Here is a 26,955-nt window from a genome sequence, read left to right on the forward strand (position 1 = left end):
AGTGGAGTTCCTTTTTTTAAACTCTTTATAACTTTCATGCATCTTCATCTATCATTGATTATCACTATTTAGTAGCAAAAATTGTTTGGACATATTTAGAAATGGAATCAAATGGAAGGGTGAAGATTTAGATATATAAATAAATTAATATTTATAATCAATGATTCTTTTTTAATAGTTCACTGAAAGAGTTTTATAAGTGAAAAACTCAAAATAATAAAAAGTTAATCATAAGATTCAAATTTTTAAATAATTTAAGCCAAAACATACCAACTAATCAATTAAATTAAACAATTCAAAGATGGGGATTCAAATTATTTATACCATTTTATCATGGTTGGTAAGTCAATGCTTCAGCCTTGATTTCAATAATAAAACTTTAGCTAGCTGGAGATAAATGCAGCCTAACTGCCCAAGTACACGAAGGTAACAACGGGTTTGCAGACCTACTTTCTGGCGACATATTGAAAGCAGCCCAACCCTATCTCTCTATTTGTCCACAAAGTAGCTAACTTAATTATTGAGAGGCAAAGAGCAGCCAATCCTTTGTCTACATCTTCAGTTCTTGAGGGTTCCACATTCCACTGCTAGCTAGTAGTTTTTCCATATCCTCTGACATATTTTATATTAGGGCAGGCCTTTGGTCAAGAATGGAAAGAACAGAACACACAATGAGCACTGAGATACGCATTTTCCATAATCAAACTTCTGCTGCACACTCTTAGTCATGATCCCAGGAATAGGGCAGGAAACATGGGATTAAGACGTTGAAGTCTAACGTTTTCCGTAATTAACTAGTAACTAGAAAAGCACACCATAAATGAAAGAACCCATGATCGCTAAGGACTAATCAACCATCTGCAATAAGCCTGAATCTTTCGAGCCCAACTTTATATCCTAGAGTCTTGGTGTCTTTCTGCACTTGTTCTTGGAAATCTGTGTAAGTGAAAGGCCTGTACTTTGAGCTGTGGATGACACTGCCTTCTGCTGGGAATACGAAGTAGCAAATTGAGAACCGCTCCTCGCGCTTGTTCACTCTCACTCTGTGTTTCACACTGATGTATTCGTCATCGCTTATAGCCTATGTCACAAACATTTTAACAAAAAAGGTGAACTTTCCAACAGTAATGAATATATATATAGGGATATTGGTTAATATACATCTTGGTCTCATTTCCTCAGGTTACTTATATGATTGACATCTTGTATATGGAATTCACTGACTGTGTGATTTTGAATTCCAGAATAGGATTTTCGGGGAGTAAACTTCAATTGTGTAAGTAAAATTATTCAGAAAATTATGACAAAGTAATAGGAGATGAAAGCTGAAAAGAAATTAAAATCAAGTAAGATTTTGTAGACCTGCATCATGTCACCAACATGGATTATAAGAGTGTTTGGGATTGGGTTAACCAGGAGCCATTTATTGTCCTTGAAAATTTCGAGTCCCCCGACTTGGTCTTGGCTCACTATAGAAAGCACTGAGCTATCAGTGTGTGCGATCATGCCCCAAGCCTCATCAGCCATGGAGCCAGATGGATAGCGGTAAACACGTACGAATCCAGTGGATTCTGCCAAGTAAGACTGGGATTGTTTAGGATCCAGATCGAGATCCTTCGCCATTGCTTCAAACAAGGTCGTAGCAATTCTTGCGAGGTGCCTTCCATATTCTTTCAACAAAAGCCTAGCGAAAAGGACAGTTAAAGAAAAATATCTTGTTACACAGAAAGAAATAAAAGGAGTTAGACAAATACATATCAGCCTGTAGAAGCTCATCACTTATCATTTTGATTAGCAAGACATAGCAAAGTAGTAAGGTGGGGCATCTCTTTGTGAGTTGTAGCTTGGATTTATGTTATGTGAAAGGGAGATATAATTCAGTTCTTATAAAAAGTTTTACACTACTTTGAGCGACCATGATAGTCATGTCGAGAACTGAGAAAGAAGATTCGTTTTAAAAATATGCAGACCCCAAGGACTTTATGGTTTTTGTTTATATATATGATGGCAAAGAATAATTTTCTATTGATAGAAAAGCCTAAGACATTGAGGGGCAGTGCCACTTTTCTTCACTAAAACATATCAATCAAAAGCTGTTAGAAAGTCATTCTTGCTCCTTCATGCTTTTGATGATTTTTCCTTCTTTGCATTAGCTGACAAAGCATGCAATGGGAATGAATAATTAGTTGCTCGATATATAAAATATCAAGACGCATTATATATATTCTGAGAGGATCCTAGGCAAAATGAATTCAATCTTACTCGAACAACTTCCATTTGAGTTAGGTTTAATTCGATAAAGGCATCTAGCTAGATAGATATGGGCAATCAGAAAAAATTGTTAGTGTCAGGATTTAGGACATGAATCTAGTTATAGTTCAGGCTTTATCATCATTCATAAAGTAAAAGTTTTAGCGACTAATTAAGATCATTAAATATAGTTATCCTTTTGTGAGAAGAATGAGATCCAAATCGTTCCTCTCTCTCTTTATATTTTCTCATATGTACATATATAAAGATCACTAATACGATGAGGATGCTCACATGGACCCCACCTATGAAGTAAGACTAGTTATCCTTTTCTATGGTATTTTGTTTGCTACATTTAGTTCAATGTTCATGACATAAATTGGCATTGGGACATATATAGTTTGACAACTATGGACGACGACCATCTATGATTAGCATTCTCCGGTCGTCTCCACAAAGTTCATCACAAGCAAAGGGAACAGTGGAAAGAAAAATATTCATTGTACCATCAATTTATGATAGTTAGCCAAACCGACGTATTGGTCCCACAGCCAGGAAATTCTTGATGAATCTAAGACTGACAAATGAGGTATGTGTTATTAAAATATATCCAGTTGCAGATGGTGGATACCACCTCCCCCACAACCAGAAAATATAACATCATCATACTCAAGTGCCTAGAAATTAATTAATTTCTTCCTATTTTAAGCTTCAAACTTTTAAATGAACCATATGGTAAAAAATGTAAGGCATGGGAAATTAAAATTCAAAGAAAGTCTGACGATTGGTCTATTATTTTGTTACATACATTTTTGCCAGGGGTCTGAAAAGTTATTGATGCTGACCTTGCAATCTTCATTTTATGCAAAAGAAAATCCGAGACAGTTCAATCATTTGGTCACTTCGTGGTATTATTGCCCACCCAAAAGCAATACAAATCTCAAAATGCCCACCAAAAACAATCAATAGGGAAAGGACAAGAAACAAAATGAAAACAGTTACCTGAAACAATCTAGCATAGGATCTTCAGATTGGAACTGTGGTAGTTGACTGAGTGGAACGTTTAAGCCTTCCAACCAGTTGATATTTAAGGCACCCCTTAGGGCATCCCCGGATCGGGTAAGGGCAGGGGTGCCCCAAAAGTAAGACATAGGGCTTGTGAGAAGGGCTTGCTTGGATTCAAAGGATAGAGCAAATAACTTTTTGGCATGGTCTTGAAGTTGGCTCAAAAGGCTTGGAGGAATCCCATGGTTGACCAAACGAAAAAGTCCCCAATCTTTACAAGCCTCTCCAAGCTTATCCAGGCTAAGAAACTGAAGATCTACCACGGGAATAGGAACCGAACCCTGAGTGTCTTCCATGGCGTTTTTCAGTTCAGCAGCTCTCTGGGGAGCACCGTTGAGATGGCGAAAGACTGGAGGGTAGGAATCAAGGTTGCTCATCTCAGGCATGGTTTTTTTAAATTCACGCTTTACGACCGCTAGATGGACGGGGTATCTATATATAGAGAAGAGCTTTTGTCTTCTTAGGAAGTTAATTTATTCCTGGTAGGGGCCCATTTGGATTTTTCCATGAAACGTGTCTATCCGGTCTATATCTATGTCCTGGCTGACTTGTTTTCTTTGGCATTTGGCCATCTTTGCAGCTGGGGTATCTTCAAAATCTGCAGCTCTTGGGTTGGATTCCCCTGCTTTAAACGATAAGCACTGGAAAGCCTACCTCATTTCCCTTGCCTGGCTGGTCTTGAAAAGCCTTCCCCTGGTGCAGTGGCAGTGCAACTTTTCAATCAAAGTACACTAATTCATGAGGGTTGCTTCTGGAACCAGGAGACAGGGGCCATGAAGTAAGCAAAGCAAAAAATAGCAAATGAACGTGGGTCTGTCCATATTACTCAGACTGCCCCCCCTTATGGCCTATGCCGTAATAGAAAGTGTCCATATTACTCGCAACCGAAATCCGTGAGGTTGTATTTATTACACCAAAATGTTCAAATTTCTGACAACTACATGGGTGGACTACTATTCGTAAGAGGTAAATACTCATAAATTCGTGATTTATTTTATTTTTTAAAAAGTTAGTGAATTTGAATCAACGATGATAGATACAAAAGAGAATAAATTCATGATTTATTATATCCACATCATATATTAAGGATCAATTTAATTACTTCAGACTGTCCAACCACTTAATCACAAGTCTTTATATGCTATTTGTGAGAGGTCAAACAACCAACCTATATTTGTAAGATTATCAATGAGTGCAACTCTTCTGCAAACCATTAAGGCCGAGTGCAGTTTTACCTAGGCTGAAAACATAAACCCGTCTCAAGGTTTTAGTTTAATTATGAAGATGGGCATGAAATAATCAATTAAATGTGGGGTTATAGGTCGGGTTTGGGGCATTCCAAGATCCGCCTTAACTACCTCTCATTTGCCATTTCCACATTGTAACACGTGGTTTGGTTTCTGGTTTGAGAAAGAGAGCGAGAGAGGGGAGATTGAACTTTCTAGTCACTTGGCAGAGACGAATGTTCGTTAAAATCCTAATGGATTATTGCAATTGCTCAAGGCTCGTAGTGGCCTACTCTTATGTTTGAATTGAAAGAAAATGGAGAGGAATAAGACTCCCATCCAATCTTGCATAGAGTAATTTTCTAGTCAAATGCTCATTAAGAGTGACAAATTTCATTTTTTTTAATATTAAAATTGGGCAAAAGAGGAGAATTGACGATGTTGGGGTGGTGATGTGTTGAATGTTGATAGGTTATATAAAAGTTGAAAGGAATTTAGATCATCACTTTAATAGAAGCAAGACATCATTGTCGGAGTTTGGATGTTAGTGCCCTACTGCTACTAAGTTTTTTTCCTACTATTTAATTAGTGACAAATATGCTTATGGATGAGCAATTGACTGGTTTAGTTGGTTCAGTTAATTATATTTAAGGATCAAATAAATTAAATATTTTTAAAAAATATTACAATTGATTAAATTTTAAAGATGATCGAATCGATTAAATATCGAATTGATTCGATTGATTCGATTTTCAACCAAAAAATCAATATTTTTTTTATAAATTACAATATTTAAAATTTATAAATTTTATCTATAATTATAAAATATATAATGAAAATTAGTAATGAAAATATATATTTTATATAAATTTTTAAAAAATATAGATAATTAATTTATTCTTTTGGTTAATTCGGTTTAAAATTTTTAAAATAAAAATTTGACCAAATAAACCAATTAAACCAATAAATCCAATAAACTAATTAGATCCAACCATTTTACTTGAATTACATTCGATTTGATTGAATCATTGATCCAGTCCAATTTTATTTACCCCACCTATTTCCTACTATGCTCTACCCCTTTTTCTCTCTTATATTTGAAAACATTTGCCATCTTATTCATTTTCGTTTGTTTCTCCTTTTCCTCCATTTTCCCACGCTTATTGAAAAGATAAGTTTCATTTCTTAGACATGCTGAAATTTACAAAAGCATTTTAATGTCTCCAAAATTTAAATTAACTTTTAACATAATAAAGGTATCAAACTTTAATCTTTATTTTTTTTCTTCATAATTAATGTATTATATTTTTAATTTATTTTGAATAGTGCATTCACTAAAAAATAATTTTTAATATTAAAAATTTAACTAATTTTAACAAATTATTTTTTACAAGATTTAAGAATTATTAATAATTTTACTTCCAATATCAATATATACCACGGACGAATTGTGTTAATGTTAAATTATGGTACCATATTCAATGTTGTTAAATTTTGTTGTTGTGTTTGTCGATATATATATAGGGATGAGTAAAATTGGATTGGACCAATGACCTAACCGAATCGAATACGATTTGGGTAAAACGATTTAGTCTAATTGGTCAATTAAATGTAGGTCTAAAAAGTTTGGTATAATTGGTTTATTTGGTTAGTTTTTAGTTTTAAAAATTTTGGATCAAATCGACCAAAAGACCAAATTAACATTCTATATATTATTTCAAAATTTATGTAATATATATTTTTATAACTAATTTTCATTCCATATTTTATAATTATAGATGAAGTTTATAAATTTTACATTATAATTTTTTAAAAAAAATGATAAAATTTTGACTTTTTTGACCCAAATCAAATTGATCGAACCAATTTAATGTTTGATCAATTTTAATTGATTTTTAAAAAATATTTGATTTATTTGATCTTTAAGTATGATAGATCAAATTGAGCAAACCGTTCAATTGCTCATCTCTAAATATTTGAATATAGAATAATGAAATTGATGAAATATTGTCAATTTTCAACACAATTAAAAGTATAGTGATAAAATTTAATATCAAATGGTAAGATAATGATATATTTAAAAAAAAAAAAACAAGGGGTAAATTTCAGAAACGCGTGAAACATGATGGCATCAGTCACCGTCAACCTGTATTTTTCCCATCTCTAGCAGAGATAAGTTGCTAAATGGGAAAGGCTGTACATTGTTCTCGGGTCCCCTTTTAAACCATTGATGATTAAGCTTCAAAAGTAAAGTGCCAAAAAACAATTGCTCTCCTGCCTGGTTGGCAATGAGAGGTCTTCCCCGTCAGTTTATGGCAACAAGGCAAGGAGGGGTTTGGAGTTTGGGGAGATAGAGAGAGAAAGAGCGAGACAGAGAGACGTGACGGGAAGAAACGATGACAACAAATAATTTAGAAATGACAAGGAAAGTTAAAGAGGTGATGGGGATTGGTTACTGAGTGTACGAGATGGAGCTAGTGCGACGAGTGATGGACATTGCAGGCCAATTCCTCCATTTATGATTGTCGAGGTAATTCATGACTGTGATGGTTGTCCTTCTTTTTGTTTTTTTGGACGAGGATATATTATAGTCCTGCAATACATTTTTGACCTAGAGATTTGTTCTTTGCAGACCCTCTTTTTTTTTTTTGGTGAAACAGGTTACGTGTCATTTTAAAGAATATCTACAGAATTTTTTAAGCTGTTTAAAAAATTTTAAATAAAACTTCCTTCTCTTATTATCGGTTAAAGTAATGCAAAATCACACCGAATTGAAAACGAATCAAAGTGAAATGAATTTCATTTTTACGATTCCATTAGATTGATATATATGTGGTGATATGGGGTAATTAAATTCGATTAAAAAGATATTATCCATTCAATTTTCGAATTGAAAACTTTTTTAACTAAATTAATTGAAATCCATATTAATTATATCATAAGAGGTACTTTGGAATTTTTTGGAATGTTGGACTTTTGTTGGTGGTTGTTTAAAATGTTGTTCAATATTATTGAATTTGCTTGAGTAGGTTAACATTCATATTTTAAATCTTTTTATTAAATTTTGGGAAAATGACCTTTGGGTATTTAAGTTTAGTTTTCGGTTCGTTTTTAGTTTTTTCATGAGATGAGTTCAATTTTTTCAATTTTAGAATTTTCACTGATTTCATCAAATTAATCGATTGCACAATCTTAAGTACATTCCTTAAGTTTTTATATTTTTATTTCGAATTAAATAAATTTTTATAATTAACGGTTGATTAATAATTATTTATGTCACATGATACTAACATAATATATTAATATGTTATAACAAATAATAACGTAACACAATGATATGCTATTGTGATATGGTCACGTGGTAATTTTTATTTTCTACTTTATTATCACATAGATACAAAAGTGAAAAGTAACTTTTTGATTAATGATAAATTAGTCAACCATTAATTATAAGAATCTATTTAAATCAAAATAAAATTATAAAAATATGATTGAATGTAATAAAAAAACTTATATAATTTTCTTAAATAATTTAATTTTTTAAAAAAATATTATATTTTTTAAAAATCAAAACCAAACCTACACAGTCGAATTCGACGAAGGACTATCATAGCAATAGGGTTAGAAATTTTGGAACCATTGTAACAAGAATGTAACGAGATTGTTTTTGATGAGAACCATACCAATTACAATATTTTTTTTTTATATAACTAATCAATCCCAACCATTAATAATGTTATGTGAAGCTCACTTGAAGTTTATATTGATGGTCATATGAATCCCAATACTCATTTTCTTTATTGAGATTGTATAATTATATAAATTAGTTGAAATGAACTATAATAGATATCATATGGTCAACCAAACCATATAAGGTTGCTAAAGAATTTTGCTCTTGAAAATAAATTTTAATTTTTGTCAAAAATTTTGATATAATATTTAAAACAAAATTTAAATAAGTTTTTCTTCTTTAATTACATTTAATTAAGTTCTTATACATTTATTTTGAAACGAAATTTTTTTTTAATTAACGGTTGACTTATTATCATTAATCAATAAAAAGTCACTTGTCATTTTTTTATTTAGCTGCTCAATTAAGAATATGACAAAAAAAATTCCTCATTTTGTTTGATAATAAATTGAATAATATTATTTATAATCACATAAAATATAAATTAAAAAAAAGAAATACTCAATCTTCTTGTTCCTTAATAAATTATTCACGTTAAGAAAAATTAAAATTTCATGTTAATTTTGTCAAATTTAACAAGTGAACGGCCCCACAAAAGCCCAACTACTTTGAAACAAACGTCCATGATGTTATCGAGACTTTTCCACAACATTCTAAAGTAAATACGGCCCGAATTAAAGCCTAAATACTTTTAAATGGGCCAAACCTAAAGCCCAACTGACTTACCCCATTGACCCTATCTTCTCTTCCAAATCTCAGCCCTTTCTCTTTCTCTTCTTCTTCGCTGCGTCGAGACTCTCCGGCAAATCACGATAGCAGCTTTGCTAGGCCCCCTCAGGTCAGCCTTACCTCTCTCAGTTTCTTTTCTTCGTTAGCTCATATTCCTCGGCTTCCTGTTTCTGGAAATAATTTCTGGTTCAAGTTTGTGGTTTACAAGTTTTTTTTTTTTTAAAATAGTGCTTTTTTAGTTCTCATTTCTTTTGTTTGTTTTGTCAAAGAAAAAATTTCACATGATGGGTTTTGTTTGGAGAACAAAATGCGTCATTTTGATTGTTATATGGAGTGATTTTGTTATAATTTGTGTTGTATTTTAGTTAAGTGTTCAATTCTGTAGCGATTTTTAGGAAGAAAAAGCTGAGAAAAAAAATCGCGAGTGGTCAAGGAAGGGAGTCTTAATAAGTTTCGTCTTTGATTTTGTGATGTTGGTTTTTTGAATTTATCTTCATAATAATCTTTACTATTGTTTGATTATTATGGTTTTTGACTCTATGAGGGTTTTTATATGCTTTTTGTTTCAGTTACTAGAACAACTTAGAAACGAGTTGCGGCAGTCATGGCCAAGCACCATCCCGATTTGATCATGTGCCGGAAGCAGCCTGGTATTGCAATAGGACGGCTGTGTGAGAAATGTGATGGCAAGTGTGTAATCTGTGACTCCTATGTGCGTCCTTGCACCCTTGTGCGGGTGTGTGATGAATGCAACTATGGCTCGTTCCAGGGTAGGTGTGTTATCTGTGGAGGAGTGGGAATATCTGATGCATATTACTGTAAGGAGTGTACACAGCAAGAGAAAGATCGGGATGGTTGTCCGAAAATTGTTAATCTGGGGAGTGCCAAAACTGACTTATTCTATGAACGTAAAAAATATGGTTTTAAGAAAAGATGATTGCTGGATGATTTTATCTGTAGTGTGATTTTCTTTTTTCTATGGTTATGTAGTTGAGGAATGAGGGATTTTAAAATGTCGGAATTATAGTTAAGGCTTTAGGTTTTGAGATTGTTGTCTGTTAAAGATTTTATCTTCAAGAACTCCAATATAAGTGTACCAGAGGCCTGATCTACATTTTATCTGTTATGGAAATAGCTAGTTTTATTGCTTATGGAGTTCTATTAACTGATTTGCTCTTATCTGATTCGTATTTGTATCATTGCGTCTTTACATAGATATAATGATTTACTTTACTATGTTTATGCCTTCCTTTTGGTCCATGTGAAAATCTATTGGATTTTGCGGTACATGATGTGAAGTAGCTTTCTTTTATTCTGTCAAGTCTCATCTTTTTTTAAGATTTGAACATAAACCTTTTAATTTGAAGACCTTAAGTTTTAACTGTTAGGATATTTTGTTAAGGACATGTCACTATATGTCTATTTGTACAATCCTTCATCATCATTCTACAAATTTATGTGATTCCTAGGGTTCTTTGTGTTCTTCAACCCGTCTATTTCTTCAATTTTAGTGACTTTCAAGCTGGTGAAGCTCATCTTTGGACAGAATACAGGGGAATTCATGCAATTACAATGAATACTTTGCGTTTTGCTAACTGTTCATGACCTCAGTTCAAGTAAATTTTTCGAGTCATAAAGTTAAGTCTTCTGAACTAATACAAAGAAAATGTTGATTTATTAATGGTTAACTGAATGATGGTTAGGATGTACTTGTGAAATACCGCCATACTTGAATGGTACTTACCTTTCTCCTAGTGTTACTTTCAGTCATCTGTCCTTGCTTATAGATGCTTTAGTGAGCTGCTACCTCTTTGGTGATTTGAGACAATCTGGTTTCTATTCTCCGTTTGTAACTGTGATTGTGCTCAGTGACTACAGCAAAAGTTGAGAGACAAATAGACAACATAATCTGCTTCAATTGGATATGGATGATGATGTGCTAGCAGAGATCATTCAAGTGGTGGTTGGATGAAAATTGATGCTAGATTATCTTTTGCAAGCAGACTGAATCACTAAGATCTTAAATTCAACAGCGATCACTGTACTCCAAAAGGTAAAGTGATTGGATGTTTGTTTATTAACTCCTGCTGTTGTAGCAATAAAGTTGTCGCTCTTCCTGTGAGAATAAAAGCAATTTCAATAAGGATACGATATTGTGGAGTGAAATTCATATTCAAAGTAAGGTGATTCATTTCAGAAACAAAAATGAATGCCTATCATTAACTTTTGAGCCATTCAAAGAAAGCAAAGGAGAAGAGCTCAGTTGTGGTTTTTGTCAATAGAAATGGGCAATTGACGCTTCTGCTATATTGTGCATTGCATTCAGATTTGGGATAAGATTGTTCCTTTTAGGCTGATCATAGTTTCTGGGAATTCATATCCAAAATTGGAATTAGATTTTCCTTTTCGGGTGGATGTTACTTTCTCTAGAACTCTCTTCATGGATCATATTTGTATCTCTTCTGTAAAATATATGAAACTATTTTGCTAAAGGGGGACAGTTCCCAGTTTCAACACTACAGTTACTACTGGAAAAACTTTGTTCTGTGAAGTGAAAGTGATGGAAGTAGTTTGCCCATGGTATTCACACAGACAAAAATGTCAACAGATATATCAAGTCTAGCTCTAGTGACTCCATTTGCATTTCTATAATGCCACTAATTTGAAAACCTTATTTAAAACGTTTTCTAGTGGAGAGAAATCTTCCTTTGATGGTTTCACCAATACAGAAAAGATAAAGCCTCTCCAAGTTGCAGAAAGCCAGAGATAGGAGCTCCTCAATGACATTGCAAACTCTGCAATGCGGCTACAAGTAGCAGTATTTGGAGAATAAAACAATGGATGGAGTTCACTTTGAGAAGAGCAAGGGAAGAAATTGCTACTGCCATTGAAACCAGCCATAGGAAAACACCAGCTTGCACTCCAAAGCGGTACGGAAAGTGGATCAGTGTCAATTGAAAGAAACAACAATATGCTGATAGCAACTGCATTCATTTACCCCTAAACAACTTATTTTTTTAACACAGTTTTTCACTCTTAATAAGCCACTAACATTAATTCTACTTTTCACAATTAATATGGCAATGCCTTTTTTTTTTTTCTTTTTGGTGGCAAGTCATGTCTGTTTTCTAAACAAAATGATATTGACTAGCAGACTTGTCTGATTAGATGGCCGAAACTGGCTCCAGCTGACTTCCAGATTTCAAACATTATAACACCCTGTGATTGTCAACATCTTTCTCGAAGAGATAATGCTCCTTACTGCTTGAATCAATTACTAATCCATTATCATGGTTTTGGCCAAAATGCTTTATATTTTAAGCCTGGTACGATGAACCAAATCTCTATCATAATCCATAGCTTTATTGAAGTTTATATGATATTCATACAAGTCAAAATGTCACAACAACATGGATTATAATTTATTAGAGTAAGAGAAATAGCGAGCCTCTGAATGTTCCCAGGTTATAGCGGCTTCCTTTATAAGCACTTTGTTTAGCAAGCATCATAACACATTTAACAAATATTGTTTTCATTATTGCTTCCAAAACTGGGAATTATGAATTTCCGCTTTTCTTATAGGTTTGAGAACTAACAACGTACTCTGAATAAATTTTGTTAATACCTTAACCAATATGCTTAGACCAGTACTCCTCAATATTTCAAAGCTTCTATATAAATCTTTTATTATTATTATTATTATTGATTTATTTTTTTGTAATTTGAGAATATCACAAAAAATCTCAATTTTCTAAGGAATTTTTACAATGTGAAAAATGATATCAGCGAAATATTCTTTAATCAAGAATACGTCGAAGACAATAATGAATGTGTATGTGCAATGAGAATGAATGAAAGAGTAAAATTTATTGTATTACGAGAGAACTATTAATTGGTTTGGGTGTGGAAACACAATTATGAGTAGCTGGACATTCATGTATAATCTTCAGCACTTACTCCCATTGTTATTTGATGATTAACTTCTGTCTACACTCTAAACAATATATTTTCTGCCGAAACTTCACAGTTTATTACTATTTGGCAGTGTAGAATAGCTTGCAAGATACACATTCTATCAAGGGATATGATCCCACCATATAAATATATACCAGTGACAATACGAAAATTAAAATTAAGCATTACACATTAATTGTTTAAATCACAACTTCCAACTGAATTAAGTAGGATATATGTACCTACAGTATTTTACTCATCCTATCATGGAGTAGAGTGTACATGAGAAAAATGATTACGACTTTAGGATAGATAAAGCTTTCTTCCTTCCATTTCTCTTGTTTTTTTTTCTTTTTCTGGTAAAGGAAGCGACAGTAACCTCGTTGACCAAATGGAGATCAACCAACGGCTCAGATCCAATCATGTAACAACTGTTGCATGAGTTGAACGTGGCATACATGATCTTCAAAACGTCAACTCTCAGCATGAAACTTTTCTCTCCATAAATACGTCTTCCTGGTTTCTACCGGACTAGCAAATATTCAAAGGGCTAGAAAAATAGAGAGATGGATTGTTTTGGAGTGAAGCTTTGCTTCTGCCTTTTGCTCACCTCGGCCATTTTTGCCTCTGCAGCTCGTAACACCATTCCACTTTCAGGTATGTTCTCTACTTCGCTTCCATTGTTAATTACTCAGTCATCCAAACCTTTAATTGCTTGCATAACCTAGTAAGTGTCCATAGAAAAGCACCATACATAGGATTTGTATTGAAATCGTTGTTGTGCGTGAAGCAAGCCAGTTTGGTTTACCCTACATGCAGGGTGGCATCCATGGATTGTCTTTGTTTCGGAAGAGACAACCTTCTTTGTCTGCAAATACAGATTTCCAATGGTTTTTTTTTTAATGATTTAAAGTTTAAACTATGTGGATTGAGTTGTAGTAATTACGAAGTCATGTTTGTTTAATTAAACTGAATTTCTGCTCCCAAGGCATATAATTTTATGTTAACTTCATGATGATCACCTTCTACTGCCAAACTAGCATTGGTTTTAGCTCAATGGTCGGTCACGTGAAAAGATGAAAAGATACAAGTATTTGTAAATTGTAAGACCTAGGATATGGAATCTTTTCATTTTCTATAAGACCTTAGTCGGGGACAAAATGCCTATAATCCGTTTGTGTATTGAGCTTACTTTGATCATTTTGCAACCAATATTGATTTTTTTTCTTTTGATTTTCAATTCATATAATTTATTTAAATTATATTTAAAAGTTTATAATAATTAAAGATTGCATACGTTAGTGATTTTATGCATAAACAAAAGTAATAAATCTAATGTAGCAATGTAGTTAAATGAAACATTGCATGGGTTATATATGTTGCAGGGGACAAGGTTGTGTTGGCCGCCGAGGGAAGGTCTCTAATGGCAAGCATCGAAGATTACAGTGAACCGACGGCAAATCGTGGCCATGATCCTCCTTCAAGGACTAGAGGTCATAGCGGCAAAAATGGTGGTGGCCGCAGAGGTCGAATGGATTAATGATACTTAATTTTTTTTTAAAATCTAAACATATGCCTCAGTATTGTGTATATGCTAGGGTTTTGCCGTGTAAGGTTGCTATATATGATTGCAATATATGTCAAATAAAGATTATTGTATTCTCTGAACTTTAATTGCTTCAAGTGTATAAATATGACTGCCTTTTATAGATAATATGCCCCAACAAGGACTCACCCTCCTTGCGGCAAAGCCACAAGCATTGCTCCACCCCCCGGCATAGCCCGCCTCCGCCTCATATGCAATGAGCTCAACATATACTAAAATCTCTCTCATCTTTAACTCAAATGAAGATCAAAGTAGATATTTCCATAATTTAACAGAAGATTAATAATTGCAAAACCTTAGAACAGAGTTCCTCTTTTGTGAGATTGATAGGAATATGATCTCATCTTTGTGAGATCAATTCCATGAGAAAAACTTGGCCCGTTGGGCTTTGTGCTGTAAACATGAGTTCCGTCACGTGGCTTCTTGAACAATACACGTGGCACGAGCCCATCAACTCTGGGGCCAATGCAGCCTACCACGTAAACTGAAATCTTTGCACAAATCAAAAAGATCTAGAATATCCACAATCCTGGGACCTAGAAAAGGCATCTTTGTTTTCCCAAACAAATCTGCAACAGTTTCTTCCTTATGAATGGTAAATAGTAATCAGAAAGAAAAGAGCAGCCATGTTTTGGTATAGAAACTTAATCAAAATCTCAACAGCAACCAGACCGAAAAGCCCCATCACCACAAATCTCCTACTGACTTCCTTATCCCACTTCAGCACCGCCAACCAATCCCCTGCGGTGGCTCAGCCTTCAGGGCTGGGACCCACCAAGCCAAATGAGAAGCCAAGGGTGGTGGTGTTAGGGTCAGGGTGGGCTGGTTGCAGGCTAATGAAAGGCTTGGACCCCAACCTGTACGACATCGTTTGCGTGTCACCTAGGAATCATATGGTGTTTACGCCGCTCTTGGCTTCAACTTGTGTTGGGACTCTCGAGTTCAGGTCCGTGGCTGAACCCATTGCCAGGATTCAGCCCTCGATTTCTTCCGCACCCGGGTCGTATTTTTTTCTTGCTAATTGTACTGGTGTGGATACTGAGACCAATGAGGTAAGTGAAAAAAATGTTTCCTTTTTTGGGGTTAAAATAGTTATTTCCTTTTAGTGGGACTTTTGGACATGGGGGCTCTTTGAGAGAATGAAACGGTGTTGGCTCTAGGCAGAATTGGAAGTTAATTCAAAGCGGGGAGTCTGTTGATGATCCTAATTGCTATTGCTAAATTTATGATGTTTATTGGATTTTTTCTTAAAACTCGGCTTGATTGTTTGAATATTCTGGTTTTCTTCCCTTTTATTAGCATTGTTTTTTGGAACAATGAACTGGAGAAAAAAAAGTTGTGAAGTGGCTTAACAGTTAAAGTTTTGGCTTTGGGCTTTTGGCTATTGAGTTTAGTAAACTTTTAACAAAAATTTAGTTTTTAGAGAACAGTGTCGTTACAACAATCATAATAAATTGATGGATCTTATTTTTATATTGCTTGGTAGAATGAAATTGGTTGAATTAAGCTATAGCTGGTAGCATTCCTATACCAAGTGAATAATATGATATAATCTTCTTTTCTTGGTTGGAAACGAAAATGCTGTATGAAGTTTTTGAAGTTTGGGCTTTAGCAGTGGCTTAATCATGGAATATTTGGTTTGAGCATTGAAGGTGCAATGTGAGACTATTACTGCGGGAACTGACGCCTTGGATCCATGGAAGTTTAGGATTTCTTATGATAAGTTGGTAATTGCATCAGGAGCAGAGGCATCAACTTTTGGAATCCATGGTGTGAAAGAACATGCAACCTTTTTGCGTGAGGTTCACCATGCTCAGGAAATTCGCAGGAAGCTACTTCTGAACTTGATGCTATCTGATGTGCCAGGTAAAATACCACTTGATTGTTTTACCTTTTTTTTTTGTTTCAAAAAATTACTGTAAATGCTGACTTTTACCATTTATGGTGGAGACAAATAACTCAAGTGTGATTAGATATTTTGCTTGCTGGTTTTGTGTTGAAGCAGGGGTTTCTGAAGAAGAGAAACGTAGATTGCTGCATTGTGTTGTTGTAGGAGGTGGTCCTACAGGAGTTGAGTTTAGTGGTGAACTTAGTGATTTTATTAGGAGGGATGTTCACCAAAGATACACACATGTAAAAGATTTTATCCATGTTACACTGATTGAGGTTGGTTTTACTTTAATCTAAGTTATGCAATACAAACCATTGATACTTCTTGATGTATTCCTCTAGTTTTGTCTTCCAACATATTTGTTTACACATTGCTGTTTGTTCCAAACTTTGCCTGGAAACATGGACGCCTACTCAAGATTCTTGCTGTTCTCCTGTATCATGTGAATTCCAGCATTAGGAGGTTCTCAATTGTAATAAAATTATTCTTTTCTTACTAGGCAAGTGAGATACTGTCTTCGTTTGATGATCGCCTCCGACGATATGCAATTAAGCAGTTAACAAAGGTGAGAGATAGTTGATTGATGCAAACATGAGTTTGTCTTTCCTATTTCTATTAAAGGAATTTCAATATCTCTTCATGTGTAGAACAGAGGATTTTCTTATTTTATTTTGCGCTCTGGATTTTTTTCATATTTAATTAAGTAGTTTTTCTCAGTCAGGGGTTCGTCTAGTTCGTGGGATTGTCAAGGATGTTAAACCTCAAAATCTAATTCTTAGTGATGGTTCAGAGGTTCCTTATGGATTGCTAGTGTGGTCAACAGGTGTTGGTCCTTCTCCTTTTGTAAACTCTCTGGGACTTCCAAAATCTCCAGGTGGAAGGTAAGATAGATTTGCAGAGCGACTTCTTTGTTCTAAAATTTTTCATGAAGATTCTCTTGATGTCATGGTAGTATGCACCTTATAAAAGCTTCTAACTGACATAAAAATTTAAAGCACGGTACTGGAAAATTTTCTTAAAATGGATGAATATAAATTTTGGACTTCAGCTGGTTCCCCTCTGATATTGAGGAAGGAATGTAAATTGATTCGATTTCATGCCAGTTGATTAGATGCCCTGCCCTGTGTCATAAGTGCATTATCTTTGAATTTACCTGCACTAATATCCTGCTTTGTGAAGCTTACTTTATTATGGGGTTGATTTTAATTTTATGACTTATTCCTTGTTGCTAACAGGATTGGTATTGATGAGTGGCTTCGAGTTCCTTCTGTGCAAGATGTGTTTTCAATTGGTGACTGCAGTGGGTTTCTGGAGAGTACTGGTAAACCTGTGCTTCCAGCTTTAGCTCAGGTAAGCTAGGAAGAGGTCTGACCTTTTTAGAGCTCTCCTTCAATTCTTTTTGTGCTTGTAAAGCTCTCTGGTGGAAATTGGACTTATTTGTCCAACAAGAGTTACCTGCCTGTGTTACTTCATGAACTCATTGCACTGACTAAGTAAATCAAAGTCTACCTACGTTTAAGTTTTTGTATCTTGAAAGGGGTCATATCTTGAAGGGGACAGAATTGAGTCTTCTTAATGATGTTTTATTTAAGCTGCTCTTTCCATCCAAAATAGGGGTACAATACAAAGCTGTGTAGCCTATTGGATGTCAAGGACTATGGTGGACTTCCTATACTATCTTTTTAGAACATCTGTACTCTTTATTCCTTCAAGGTTGTGGGTATCTTTTGTTGCTTCAAAAACTGTGGTGGAAATGTTTCTCTCTTGGACAGGTTGCTGAGAGACAAGGAAAGTATCTGGCGAACCTATTGAATAATATCAGTAAAGCTGGTGGAGGACATGCTAATAGTGCCAAGAACATAGACTTTGGAGATCCATTTGAGTACAAGCATCTGGGAAGCATGGCGACTGTTGGCAGATTCAAGGCTCTTGTTGATCTGAGACAGAGCAAGGTGAACGCTCATTCATTTTTAACCTATCACTTTTGAGCTAGTAATATTGATGACTTATGAGCCGTCTTTGATATTTCCTGTAGGAGGCAAAAGGGATATCTCTAGCAGGATTCGTCAGCTGGTTTATATGGCGTTCAGCATATCTAACGCGTGTTGTTAGCTGGAGGAACAGATTCTATGTTGCTATTAACTGGCTGACAACTTTTGTGTTTGGTCGTGACATAAGCAGAATATAGATTTGAAGAGAGGTCAATGCCAGGTTTAAGATCTGAATCCCCTATTTCTCTCAATTCTTTTTGTTTCTTCATATGCTTTTCTGTACCTTTTGATTGCATGGATGATCGGATTACAGGGCATATTATGAATTTATAGTAGTACCAAGTTTTAATTGGGTGTCTAATTTGTAATTTTTACTAAAGGTTAGCGGCTTGGAAAGTTCCTCTGGTGTTCATCGGAGAATGGGATTATCAATGTTGCAAGATCTCTAGTTGTTGCTCTGCCGTGTGAGCCTCCACTCCAAAAAAGGAATCCAATTCAATAATAACACTATTGATGCTATTGACTAAAGCATATCATCCCAAAAGTACCTAAATTTCCCTTTGGCTAGTTTTTTGCTGTTCTTTATGCATTTTGTGTACACAGAATTAAGTGATATATTAAATCCACGGCAGTGTAGACTGAACTATATAAATAAAGATCATTGAGTTACAATAGATGCTCTATCTCATGCTTACATGTAGGCATCTCCACCATATGTTGAAGGTGGTTGCTAATACCTTCTCATATCATCAATCTTTAGGACAGCTTCGTTGCTGAAAATTTAACATTTGATATGCCAATTTACGCGGACAAAGTAGCAAAAGATTGGAATACCAGTAAAATGAAACCGAAACATGCTTGCGGATTTTGTACTCTCACAGAGCCTTGGCTCGACAGTAAGGTGTTCATATATAAATCACCAAGTAAACAGCCGACCCATGCATACCTAGAAACAAGTCATTAGACACACTGCAATGCAGGAAAAAAGAAGCACCACGAGAGAGGCACAAAGCTAGGTGCCAATGACTAAATGATTATAGAGGATCGTACGTAGAAAATTTTCATTGGGTACTGGAAAATTATAAGTATTGACGTTTGCAACTGACATCGTTTCTAAAGTGGCGAGATAAGTGAAAATGGAAGCTCCATACAGAGTATATAAACCCTGCTCCCATTTCTTTTAGATATTTTCGCTACAGCAATCTAAGAACTAATCGTAGACAACCTCGAGCCTGGGACAATTCTGCTTACTTTCAAACTAAAAGCTCATATGTCCAGCCTATGAGCTAAGGCCACACTACTCCAACGTTGTCAGTTACTGTTGATTTCGCCAACGTTTTGCTGACAAGATCTTTTAGCTCGATCTCACCTGGAAACCTTCCCTCCTCCAGTTTAGAGAAAACCTATAATTTGCAGAAGTGAAAAGGTAAGTAAGCGAATGGAAACATGAATTCCTGAATTAAGAGTTAATGAAAAGAAAAGAAAAAGCTTTCAACACTCCTCACGTACTTATGTCAGGGACAAATAAAAAACAGATGAGAAATGAACGTAACTTTATTATAATACCAAAACTCAATCTAAGGTTTTCCAAGCAGCTAAATGAAACTCCATGAATCAATAAGCAATAACAATCTGTAAGTACGCATTCTCCAATGCTTGCAAGTATTAATTAAGTTTGGGCTCTCGAATGCCGGGAAATAAACAAGGAAGAGACTAAGATGGAAGCAAAATCATGGACTGTTTCATAAATCTTGGAAGCTCCTAACATTGGTTCGTGATCTTGTTCAAGGTTGAAAACATCTAGTTACGTATCATGACAGTGGAAACCTTTATATGTATCATCAATCAAGAATCTGTCAAGGATTTTCACTAATCTCACCATATTAAATTCCTGACAAGCAGAAGAAATTCAAGCCAAATCATCTAAAACCAGACATAAGATAGTAGAAAGGTCACTTTACCAGTTCATCATTGCAGTAAACCTCGAAAGCCCCTGAGCTTTGCAGAAAAGACTGCAATACATTCCCAAGAAGCCAAGCACTTGCAATGGACCCAAATCTATTTGCACGCAAAGAATAATACCATGGCGGTGGTGTCATAATCCCAATCATAGGAAAAATATGTTCACCTGCCATTATAATCCCTATAACTCCAAACTGAAAAACTGGAACCACTTTCGAAAGCAAACGTTTTGGCAATGGTGGTGGATAGTTAGCGAGGATTACATCAATTCCAGGAAACTGGGTTTCTAACATTTTCTTCATTGTCACCGCGGTTCCCCTGCAAAATTTCGTCGTTTACTTTTTAATTCTTCAAATACAGTATCTACGTTGTACCAAGGAAAAGGCAAGTATGAAAAATAAATATGAAATGGAACCTGTAAGAGCAAGAAGCGCAAAAGTTGATATTCACGGTGCTGCCATAACCGATTCCTCCAAGAGCGCTGGGTTTCTATAAAGGTAATAAAAGGAGAGAAAAAAAATTAGATAAATTAAAGAAGAAGTTTACTAAAACAATTGATCAATGGCTAAAATTACCCGTAGAGGAATATCTAGGGTTTCATCGATGAGTGGAGGTTTGGGTTGACTGTGGTGGTGGTGGTGGGACGGCGGTTTGGGCGGCGGAGGAGTGAAGAGGCTGAAGAGATCGGAGACGAAGAGGACGAGAGGCAATCCTAGGAGAAGGAGCTGGGCTCGATCCATGGCGGAGATGCGAAAGCCAACGAAAGATTGGGAACTTGGGGAAGTTCGAGAGTGGAGGAACGATTAAAAAATGTTTTTGGGCAAGTCAAATTAACTAACAACCTGTTTGGGTGATTGGATAACTCTACGCGGATCAAAGATGGAGCAAACCCGAAAAAATCTGAAACGGGTGGGATCGGAGTACGTTGCGTTGTTTCTGGAAAGTTGACTTAAACGTTCGTAGAGTTCGGTACAGAGCTTTCTTTAATTTTTTAACTTTCTTTCTTTTATCTTTTAGTCACAACTCAGAGTCAAGCTTCCTTGCGTTTGCCTAAAATGTACTTATTAAAACAACTTGGTATTTGAGAAACGAGTCAAACCAATTGTCCAAGGGGTTTGCATAACGATAGGAGTGGGAATGGTAAGTATAATATTAGATTTTTTTTTATTCTGTTTTTTTTAAGCTAAATAAGTTGAAGTTACCGAGCTATCCCTCCTACTTCTAGATTTACTTTGTCATGAAGCAATAGCATTGAATTATGTTATTAATCTTCAATCTAAATTCATAAAACACAATAATTAGATAAATTTATAAAATCCCCCACCCGCACCCAATATTTAACTCTAATATAAAAAAAATTACAGACTTAAATAAATTTTAAATTATTTAAAAATTTCAAGAATATTTTTATTTTTCGATATGATTAATAATTTTTTTTAAATTAAATAATTTTTTATAATTTAAAAAATTTAATCATCATTAATTAAAATAATATTGATCATTTTATATTAACATTATATTAATGTGAAAAAATAAAAAAATCACATAATTGTACCTATCATGTTATATTAACATCATATAATATAAAATAATAAATAAATAATTATCATTAATTAACTGTTAATTATATAAAAATTTATTTAAATATAATAAAAACTTTTAGATATTATGCAGTCTTTACTTTTACCTGACTCAGTCAATCTTCACCTTGATTTACCGAGTTATGAGACAACGTCAAGCCCTTTGGATCGGGTCAAACCCGAGTACGAACTCATAATTTACAAGGTACAACCAATATAACATACAGGACTTTACCAGAATTTAACCGCGGGAAGGAAAGTCCGCGCCCGCCAAGTTACACCTTGACTTATCTCCTTCAACTAAAACTCCTTTGTATAAAAGCTTAACTCCAAGAAAAATTCAAACAAACAAACAGCTTCAGTCTTCAGCTAAGCAAACCAAACAATTGTTTAACCTTAGTATTTCCGATTTTTGCAAATGCAAACCTTCCAACCAACCGCAATTTCTTTTACGTTCAGGTCGCCGTGAAATGACTTCACCAGCACCACCTTCCACAGCGGCCGCAGCGGCGGAGTCCATCCACCGTTCACTCGCAGAGCTCACTTCTTCCTCGTCCGATTCTTTCGACAACCCCCGCCGGTTCACCGCCTTTGTTTCTCGACTGCGGCTCCTCCTCAACCACAACCACTTCCTCAACCCCGACTCTCTCCCTCCGGCTCTCCAAACAGCTCTCAAAGGAATCGCCTCGGATCTTTCCAAAGCCACCGAAACGGTGTCGGTTTACCGTAATAGAAGCAAGATCTTCGTCCTCATCAACTGCAAATCTCTCTCTTCTTCTCTGCAACAGCACTCCTCCGCCATAGCTTCCTGGCTCGCCTTGATCGAATCTTCCCTCTCCGACAACCTCCCTGAACTCCGCAAAAAAACCTCCGATCTGTCGCGTGACATGAAACAATCTCATTTCACCGTACAAAATCTCACCCCAAAAAAATAAACTTTTCTTTTTTTCTCAAAATATAAATATTAACAAATTCGTTTCTTTTTCCATTTTAGGTTACTGAAAATGAAGAGAGAGTGCATCGTACGCTACAAAAAGAAGGAGAAGGAAGGCAAACAAGTAAAGCAGTACAAAGCGCGATAATAATGGATTTAGCGAGATGCTTAGGAATTGATTCCGATAACCACGGGGAGTTAAATAATCAAGTTAAGTTGTTAAAAACGGATTTATCAAACGCAAATTCAGTTCCCGCAAGGCGGATTTTAGTGTCCTTGGAGAAGATTTTGGATAACTGGTCAATAGTTCCGGGAATGTCAACCTCAAACGTTGACCGTGATTTTGAAGAAGAAGCTCACATTTTACCTTTTAAGAATTTTTTGTGTCCGTTAACAAAGGAAGTCATGAAGGAACCCGTTGTGTTAGAGTCATCACAGACTTATGAACGAACGGCAATCAAGTATTGGTTCGAGAGGTGTTTGGAGGATGGAAGGGAGCCGACGTGTCCGGTAACGGGTCAGGTTTTGAAGTCGTTGGAGATGAAACCGAATATTGGATTGGCGGGTGCTATTGAGGAATGGGTTAATAGGAATGTTGAGATTCAGGTGAAGGGCGCGGTGGAGCAGCTAAGTAAGGAGGTGGAGGTGGAGGTGGAAGGTGTGGAGAGGGTGTTGGATGTGGTTTATAAGATATCAGAGGAGCATCCTTCTAATAGGTTTCGAGTTCGAAATGCTGGGGTTGTGGTGATGATTGTTACGTTGCTTAGGAATTGTTCAAAGAGTATTGGAACTGTTTTGAGAGGTAAAGCTCTCGCAGCTTTGCTTAGCATGGCAAAGGATGAAGAAAGCAAGGTTAGGACTTCCATTACATGCTCTTACATGTTTTATTTTATCAATGTGGAGAGTAAAAACTAGAATGTGATGGAAAAAATTTGGCTGGATTTTTCTGCTCCTTATTTACATTTAAGATTGGTTGCCGAATTTACTTGTATGCTTGGTTGAGTTATGTCTTCTGGAAAAGATATGAATTTGTTTCTCATATGAAGAAAGGATGATACATGTAAGTAATTAGGAATATTAAGTGCTTGAGGAAGTATTGAACTAGACAACGTCTTGTAATTTTGAGTCTTCAAATGTTTGCCTGTATTTCAATTTGGCAATTATTATACTTGCATATTTCTAGCTAAATTGTTTGTTTTCAATTCTCTCACACAAAAAAAGGAAGTAGAAATATTGCTTGCACTTTTGTTATACATATTTTATGCTTGTTGTTTGACAATGGAAGGTCTGTTCTGGAAAAAGGGTTCTGTGATGCTTATCATGTCTAGTTTCTGATATTGTTTCAAAATGTTTATTAGAAAATAATGCTTGAAGAGGGCATCACTAGATTGGCCATACATAGTCTTATTGGAAGCTCAGAGAAAGAGAGGGAGTATGCTGTGAAGTTATTACTGGAGTTCTCTAGTGATGAAGCTTGTTGTACGAGAATTGCTTCGGAGAAAGGAGCATTAGTTCTTCTCTCAAGCATGGCAGGAAATCTGGAGCACCCTGCTTTAGCCAATTTGGCCGAGGGGGTATTGACACAAATGGAGAAAGTTGAGGGTAGTGTTCAGCATTTAGCAGCTGCAGGAAGATTTGAACCCTTGCTCAGTCGATTGCATGAAGGTATGTCTAATGCTAACGCATTTCATGTTTGTTATTCAATTGATATAGAAAATGGGGATATGAAATATGTAAAGTATCAGCAGTTCTGGAGAAAGCAGAGAAGCTTTCTTTTTATCATTTGCTCAAAGTAGAATTTATGATATTACATAAAAGTGAAGGTGCTCTTTTACTTTGAGCAGGACCTGATGATGTCAAAATAGAGATGGCATCCATTATTGGGAGAATGACCTTGACAAATAATAGTAAAGAACGAATTGCCAGGCAATGTGCTCAAGCGCTAGTTGAGTTGTTATCTAAGACAGAGGGAAGAACACCAAGCTTGCAAGCATTAAATAACCTGTCAGGGTTGGATGACAATGCAACCATTCTTGTCGATTCTGCTGTACTTCCAGCACTGATAGCTATTCTTTTACAAGACCAAGGTGCTTCAACAGAATGGAAAGAATTAGCAGCATCAACAATTGCAAACATAGTATCAAATCCTGGGCACTGGGAATTAGCTGCAATCGACAAGAAAGGAAATTCAATGCAGTCAGAATCAGTAGTCTTTAGTCTTCTTGGACTTCTTTTTGTTGCATCCCCACAATGTCAAGCGTCTATTCTCCGCATCCTATATGGAATGGCTTCCTCACCACAGGCTGCAGGTAAATATTTTTTTTGAATTACCTCTGTGAAAACAATCATCTTCTTGACAATATGAGACCATTATGTCTTTGCTTATAAAGAAATTTGTGAAGGAATTTGGACTTCATGTACATATATTTGCATTAACAAATATGCTATTTGTTTGCCTTTTTTGTTTGTTTATTTATTCAAATATGTTGGATCTTTCAGAGTCAGTAGCCACACATATAAAAAATTCTGCGGATGGCATCAAAACGATTATACCATTTCTTGAATACCCAGAGGATGAACACAGAATTTATGCTTTTAAGCTTATAAGAGTACTCACAGAAAGGTTTGGTCATGATTTAGCTCTTGAGCTTAAACCTTCTGACAAGCTTTCCCTATTAAAAGAGAAATTACTAGACGACCAGTCAACAGACAGTGAGAAATCTGATGCTGCATGCATACTTGCTAATCTTCCACTCTCAGAAGATGAGGTAAAAACAATCCTGGGGGCAAGCTTTTTTCAATGGACAGTAATGACTCTTAAAAAGCAACAGCGTATCTCTAATGGAAGAACATCCCGACGTACATCAAGCATGGCAGAAGGACTTCTAGGCCTATTACTCCACTTTACAATGAGCCTTGATCAAGAGACTATTGATGTGGTCATGGAGTATCAACTCATGACCATTTTCTGTGAGCAGCTCAGTTTTGCTGCAAAACCTAAAGTGAAAGAGCTGGCTGCTGTTGGATTGAAGAACTTGTCTGAAGCTGGAAGGTTACTTGCACCTGCAGACTCAGAACCATTACCTCCCCAAGGCTGCTGTGCTTCCTTGATGTTCTTGTTTCGGAGGGCTTCTCCAGAACCTTCCACTTGTCCCATACACAATGCTTCATGTGAAAACAATAGTCAGCTGTGCTTACTAAATTCCAATTGCATCAGACCCTTGGTTGACATTCTCCATGATGAGGATATGAATGTTCAAATTGCTGCAATTGAGGCTCTTTCAACTCTTGTGTTAGATACTTCCAATGGTTACAAAAGAGCTGTCGATGAGCTCGAAAAGCATGATGTTATTGCATCTGTCATTGAACTTTTTACAGAACTTCGTCCTGGGTTGCTTCAAGAGAGGGCACTTTGGATCATAGAGAGGGCATTGAGAGTGGATGGCCCTGCCCATAAGTACTCACTCAATCAATCACTGGTTAGGGCTTTGGTAGAAGCCTTTAAGCATGGGAATGCTAACGCAAAGAGGCATGCTCAGGATGCTCTTACCCACCTAAAGCAGCTATCAGGAGTAAGCGGAAAAGCCTCCAGTCAATCTCGGCCAAGGAGGTAGGTAGCAATGGCAAATACCAATTGTTTTTACTTCTTCTGTGTCAATATTGTATAACGCTATGATGCTTCTATTTTGTACAGCATTCACAGATACCAAATTTTGTATTCATTACTGTATGAATTCATCATAGATGTTGTGTATTCATCAGGCAAGAAAATTGATTCATAAATTCCTTTAATCTTTTCCCTGCTCAGCAGCATGATTACATACAGTTTACTCCTGCTTTAGAATTTAGAAATTCTGAAAAAAAAAAGAAAAAGAAGAAAGGTTCTCTAAGCTGATAAGCATTCTTTTGAGCACTTGTTGCAATGTCTTTTACCGACAACATGCCCCTCAATTGTAGAAAAACAAGTGACATGCCGAAAAAAGAGGAAAACAACTTTGCCCCCAGACAATTCAGCAGGACTTGGTGTTGATGGACAGGAAAAAAAAATTATATGTTATTTCTTTATTTTCACTGAT

General features: G+C 35.6%; 5 protein-coding genes across 6 annotated transcripts; 3 read left to right on the plus strand and 2 right to left on the minus strand.

The window, feature by feature from the left end:
* LOC18590474 (gibberellin 2-beta-dioxygenase 8) lies at positions 305 to 3,749 on the minus strand. The gene is made up of 3 exons (XM_007016013.2): positions 3,253 to 3,749; positions 1,363 to 1,684; positions 305 to 1,081 (listed from the first exon to the last, which is right to left on the minus strand). Exons 1-3 carry the CDS (start codon positions 3,699 to 3,701, stop codon positions 851 to 853), a joined length of 1,002 nt encoding a protein of 333 aa, XP_007016075.2. The 5' UTR covers positions 3,702 to 3,749; the 3' UTR covers positions 305 to 850.
* LOC18590475 (PHD finger-like domain-containing protein 5B) lies at positions 8,993 to 10,120 on the plus strand. Its single transcript, XM_007016015.2, has 2 exons — positions 8,993 to 9,070; positions 9,531 to 10,120. Exon 2 carries the CDS (start codon positions 9,566 to 9,568, stop codon positions 9,896 to 9,898), a length of 333 nt encoding a protein of 110 aa, XP_007016077.1. The 5' UTR covers positions 8,993 to 9,070; positions 9,531 to 9,565; the 3' UTR covers positions 9,899 to 10,120.
* LOC18590476 (internal alternative NAD(P)H-ubiquinone oxidoreductase A2, mitochondrial) lies at positions 15,036 to 19,079 on the plus strand. Of its 2 annotated transcripts, none has more exons than XM_018127706.1 (9): positions 15,036 to 15,573; positions 16,174 to 16,387; positions 16,527 to 16,687; positions 16,912 to 16,977; positions 17,130 to 17,293; positions 17,648 to 17,762; positions 18,185 to 18,364; positions 18,448 to 18,623; positions 18,789 to 19,079. In XM_018127706.1, exons 1-8 carry the CDS (start codon positions 15,148 to 15,150, stop codon positions 18,598 to 18,600), a joined length of 1,479 nt encoding a protein of 492 aa, XP_017983195.1. In that variant the 5' UTR covers positions 15,036 to 15,147; the 3' UTR covers positions 18,601 to 18,623; positions 18,789 to 19,079. The 2 variants fall into 2 exon arrangements, with proteins under 2 accessions (XP_017983195.1, XP_017983194.1); XM_018127705.1 differs by having other exon boundaries at positions 15,037 to 15,573; positions 18,784 to 19,079.
* LOC18590477 (selT-like protein) lies at positions 19,269 to 21,357 on the minus strand. Its single transcript, XM_018127707.1, has 4 exons — positions 20,941 to 21,357; positions 20,781 to 20,854; positions 20,365 to 20,683; positions 19,269 to 19,806 (listed from the first exon to the last, which is right to left on the minus strand). The coding sequence occupies exons 1-4, from the start codon at positions 21,103 to 21,105 to the stop codon at positions 19,690 to 19,692; spliced, it is 675 nt and encodes a 224-aa protein (XP_017983196.1). The 5' UTR covers positions 21,106 to 21,357; the 3' UTR covers positions 19,269 to 19,689.
* On the plus strand, positions 22,194 to 26,671 carry LOC18590478 (U-box domain-containing protein 44). The gene is made up of 5 exons (XM_018127894.1): positions 22,194 to 22,853; positions 22,940 to 23,731; positions 24,238 to 24,544; positions 24,724 to 25,188; positions 25,379 to 26,671. The coding sequence occupies exons 1-5, from the start codon at positions 22,416 to 22,418 to the stop codon at positions 26,491 to 26,493; spliced, it is 3,117 nt and encodes a 1,038-aa protein (XP_017983383.1). The 5' UTR covers positions 22,194 to 22,415; the 3' UTR covers positions 26,494 to 26,671.

This window comes from Theobroma cacao, chromosome 9 (genome assembly GCF_000208745.1).
Source record: "Theobroma cacao cultivar B97-61/B2 chromosome 9, Criollo_cocoa_genome_V2, whole genome shotgun sequence".
In the NCBI taxonomy this organism is placed as follows: Eukaryota; Viridiplantae; Streptophyta; class Magnoliopsida; order Malvales; family Malvaceae; genus Theobroma; species Theobroma cacao.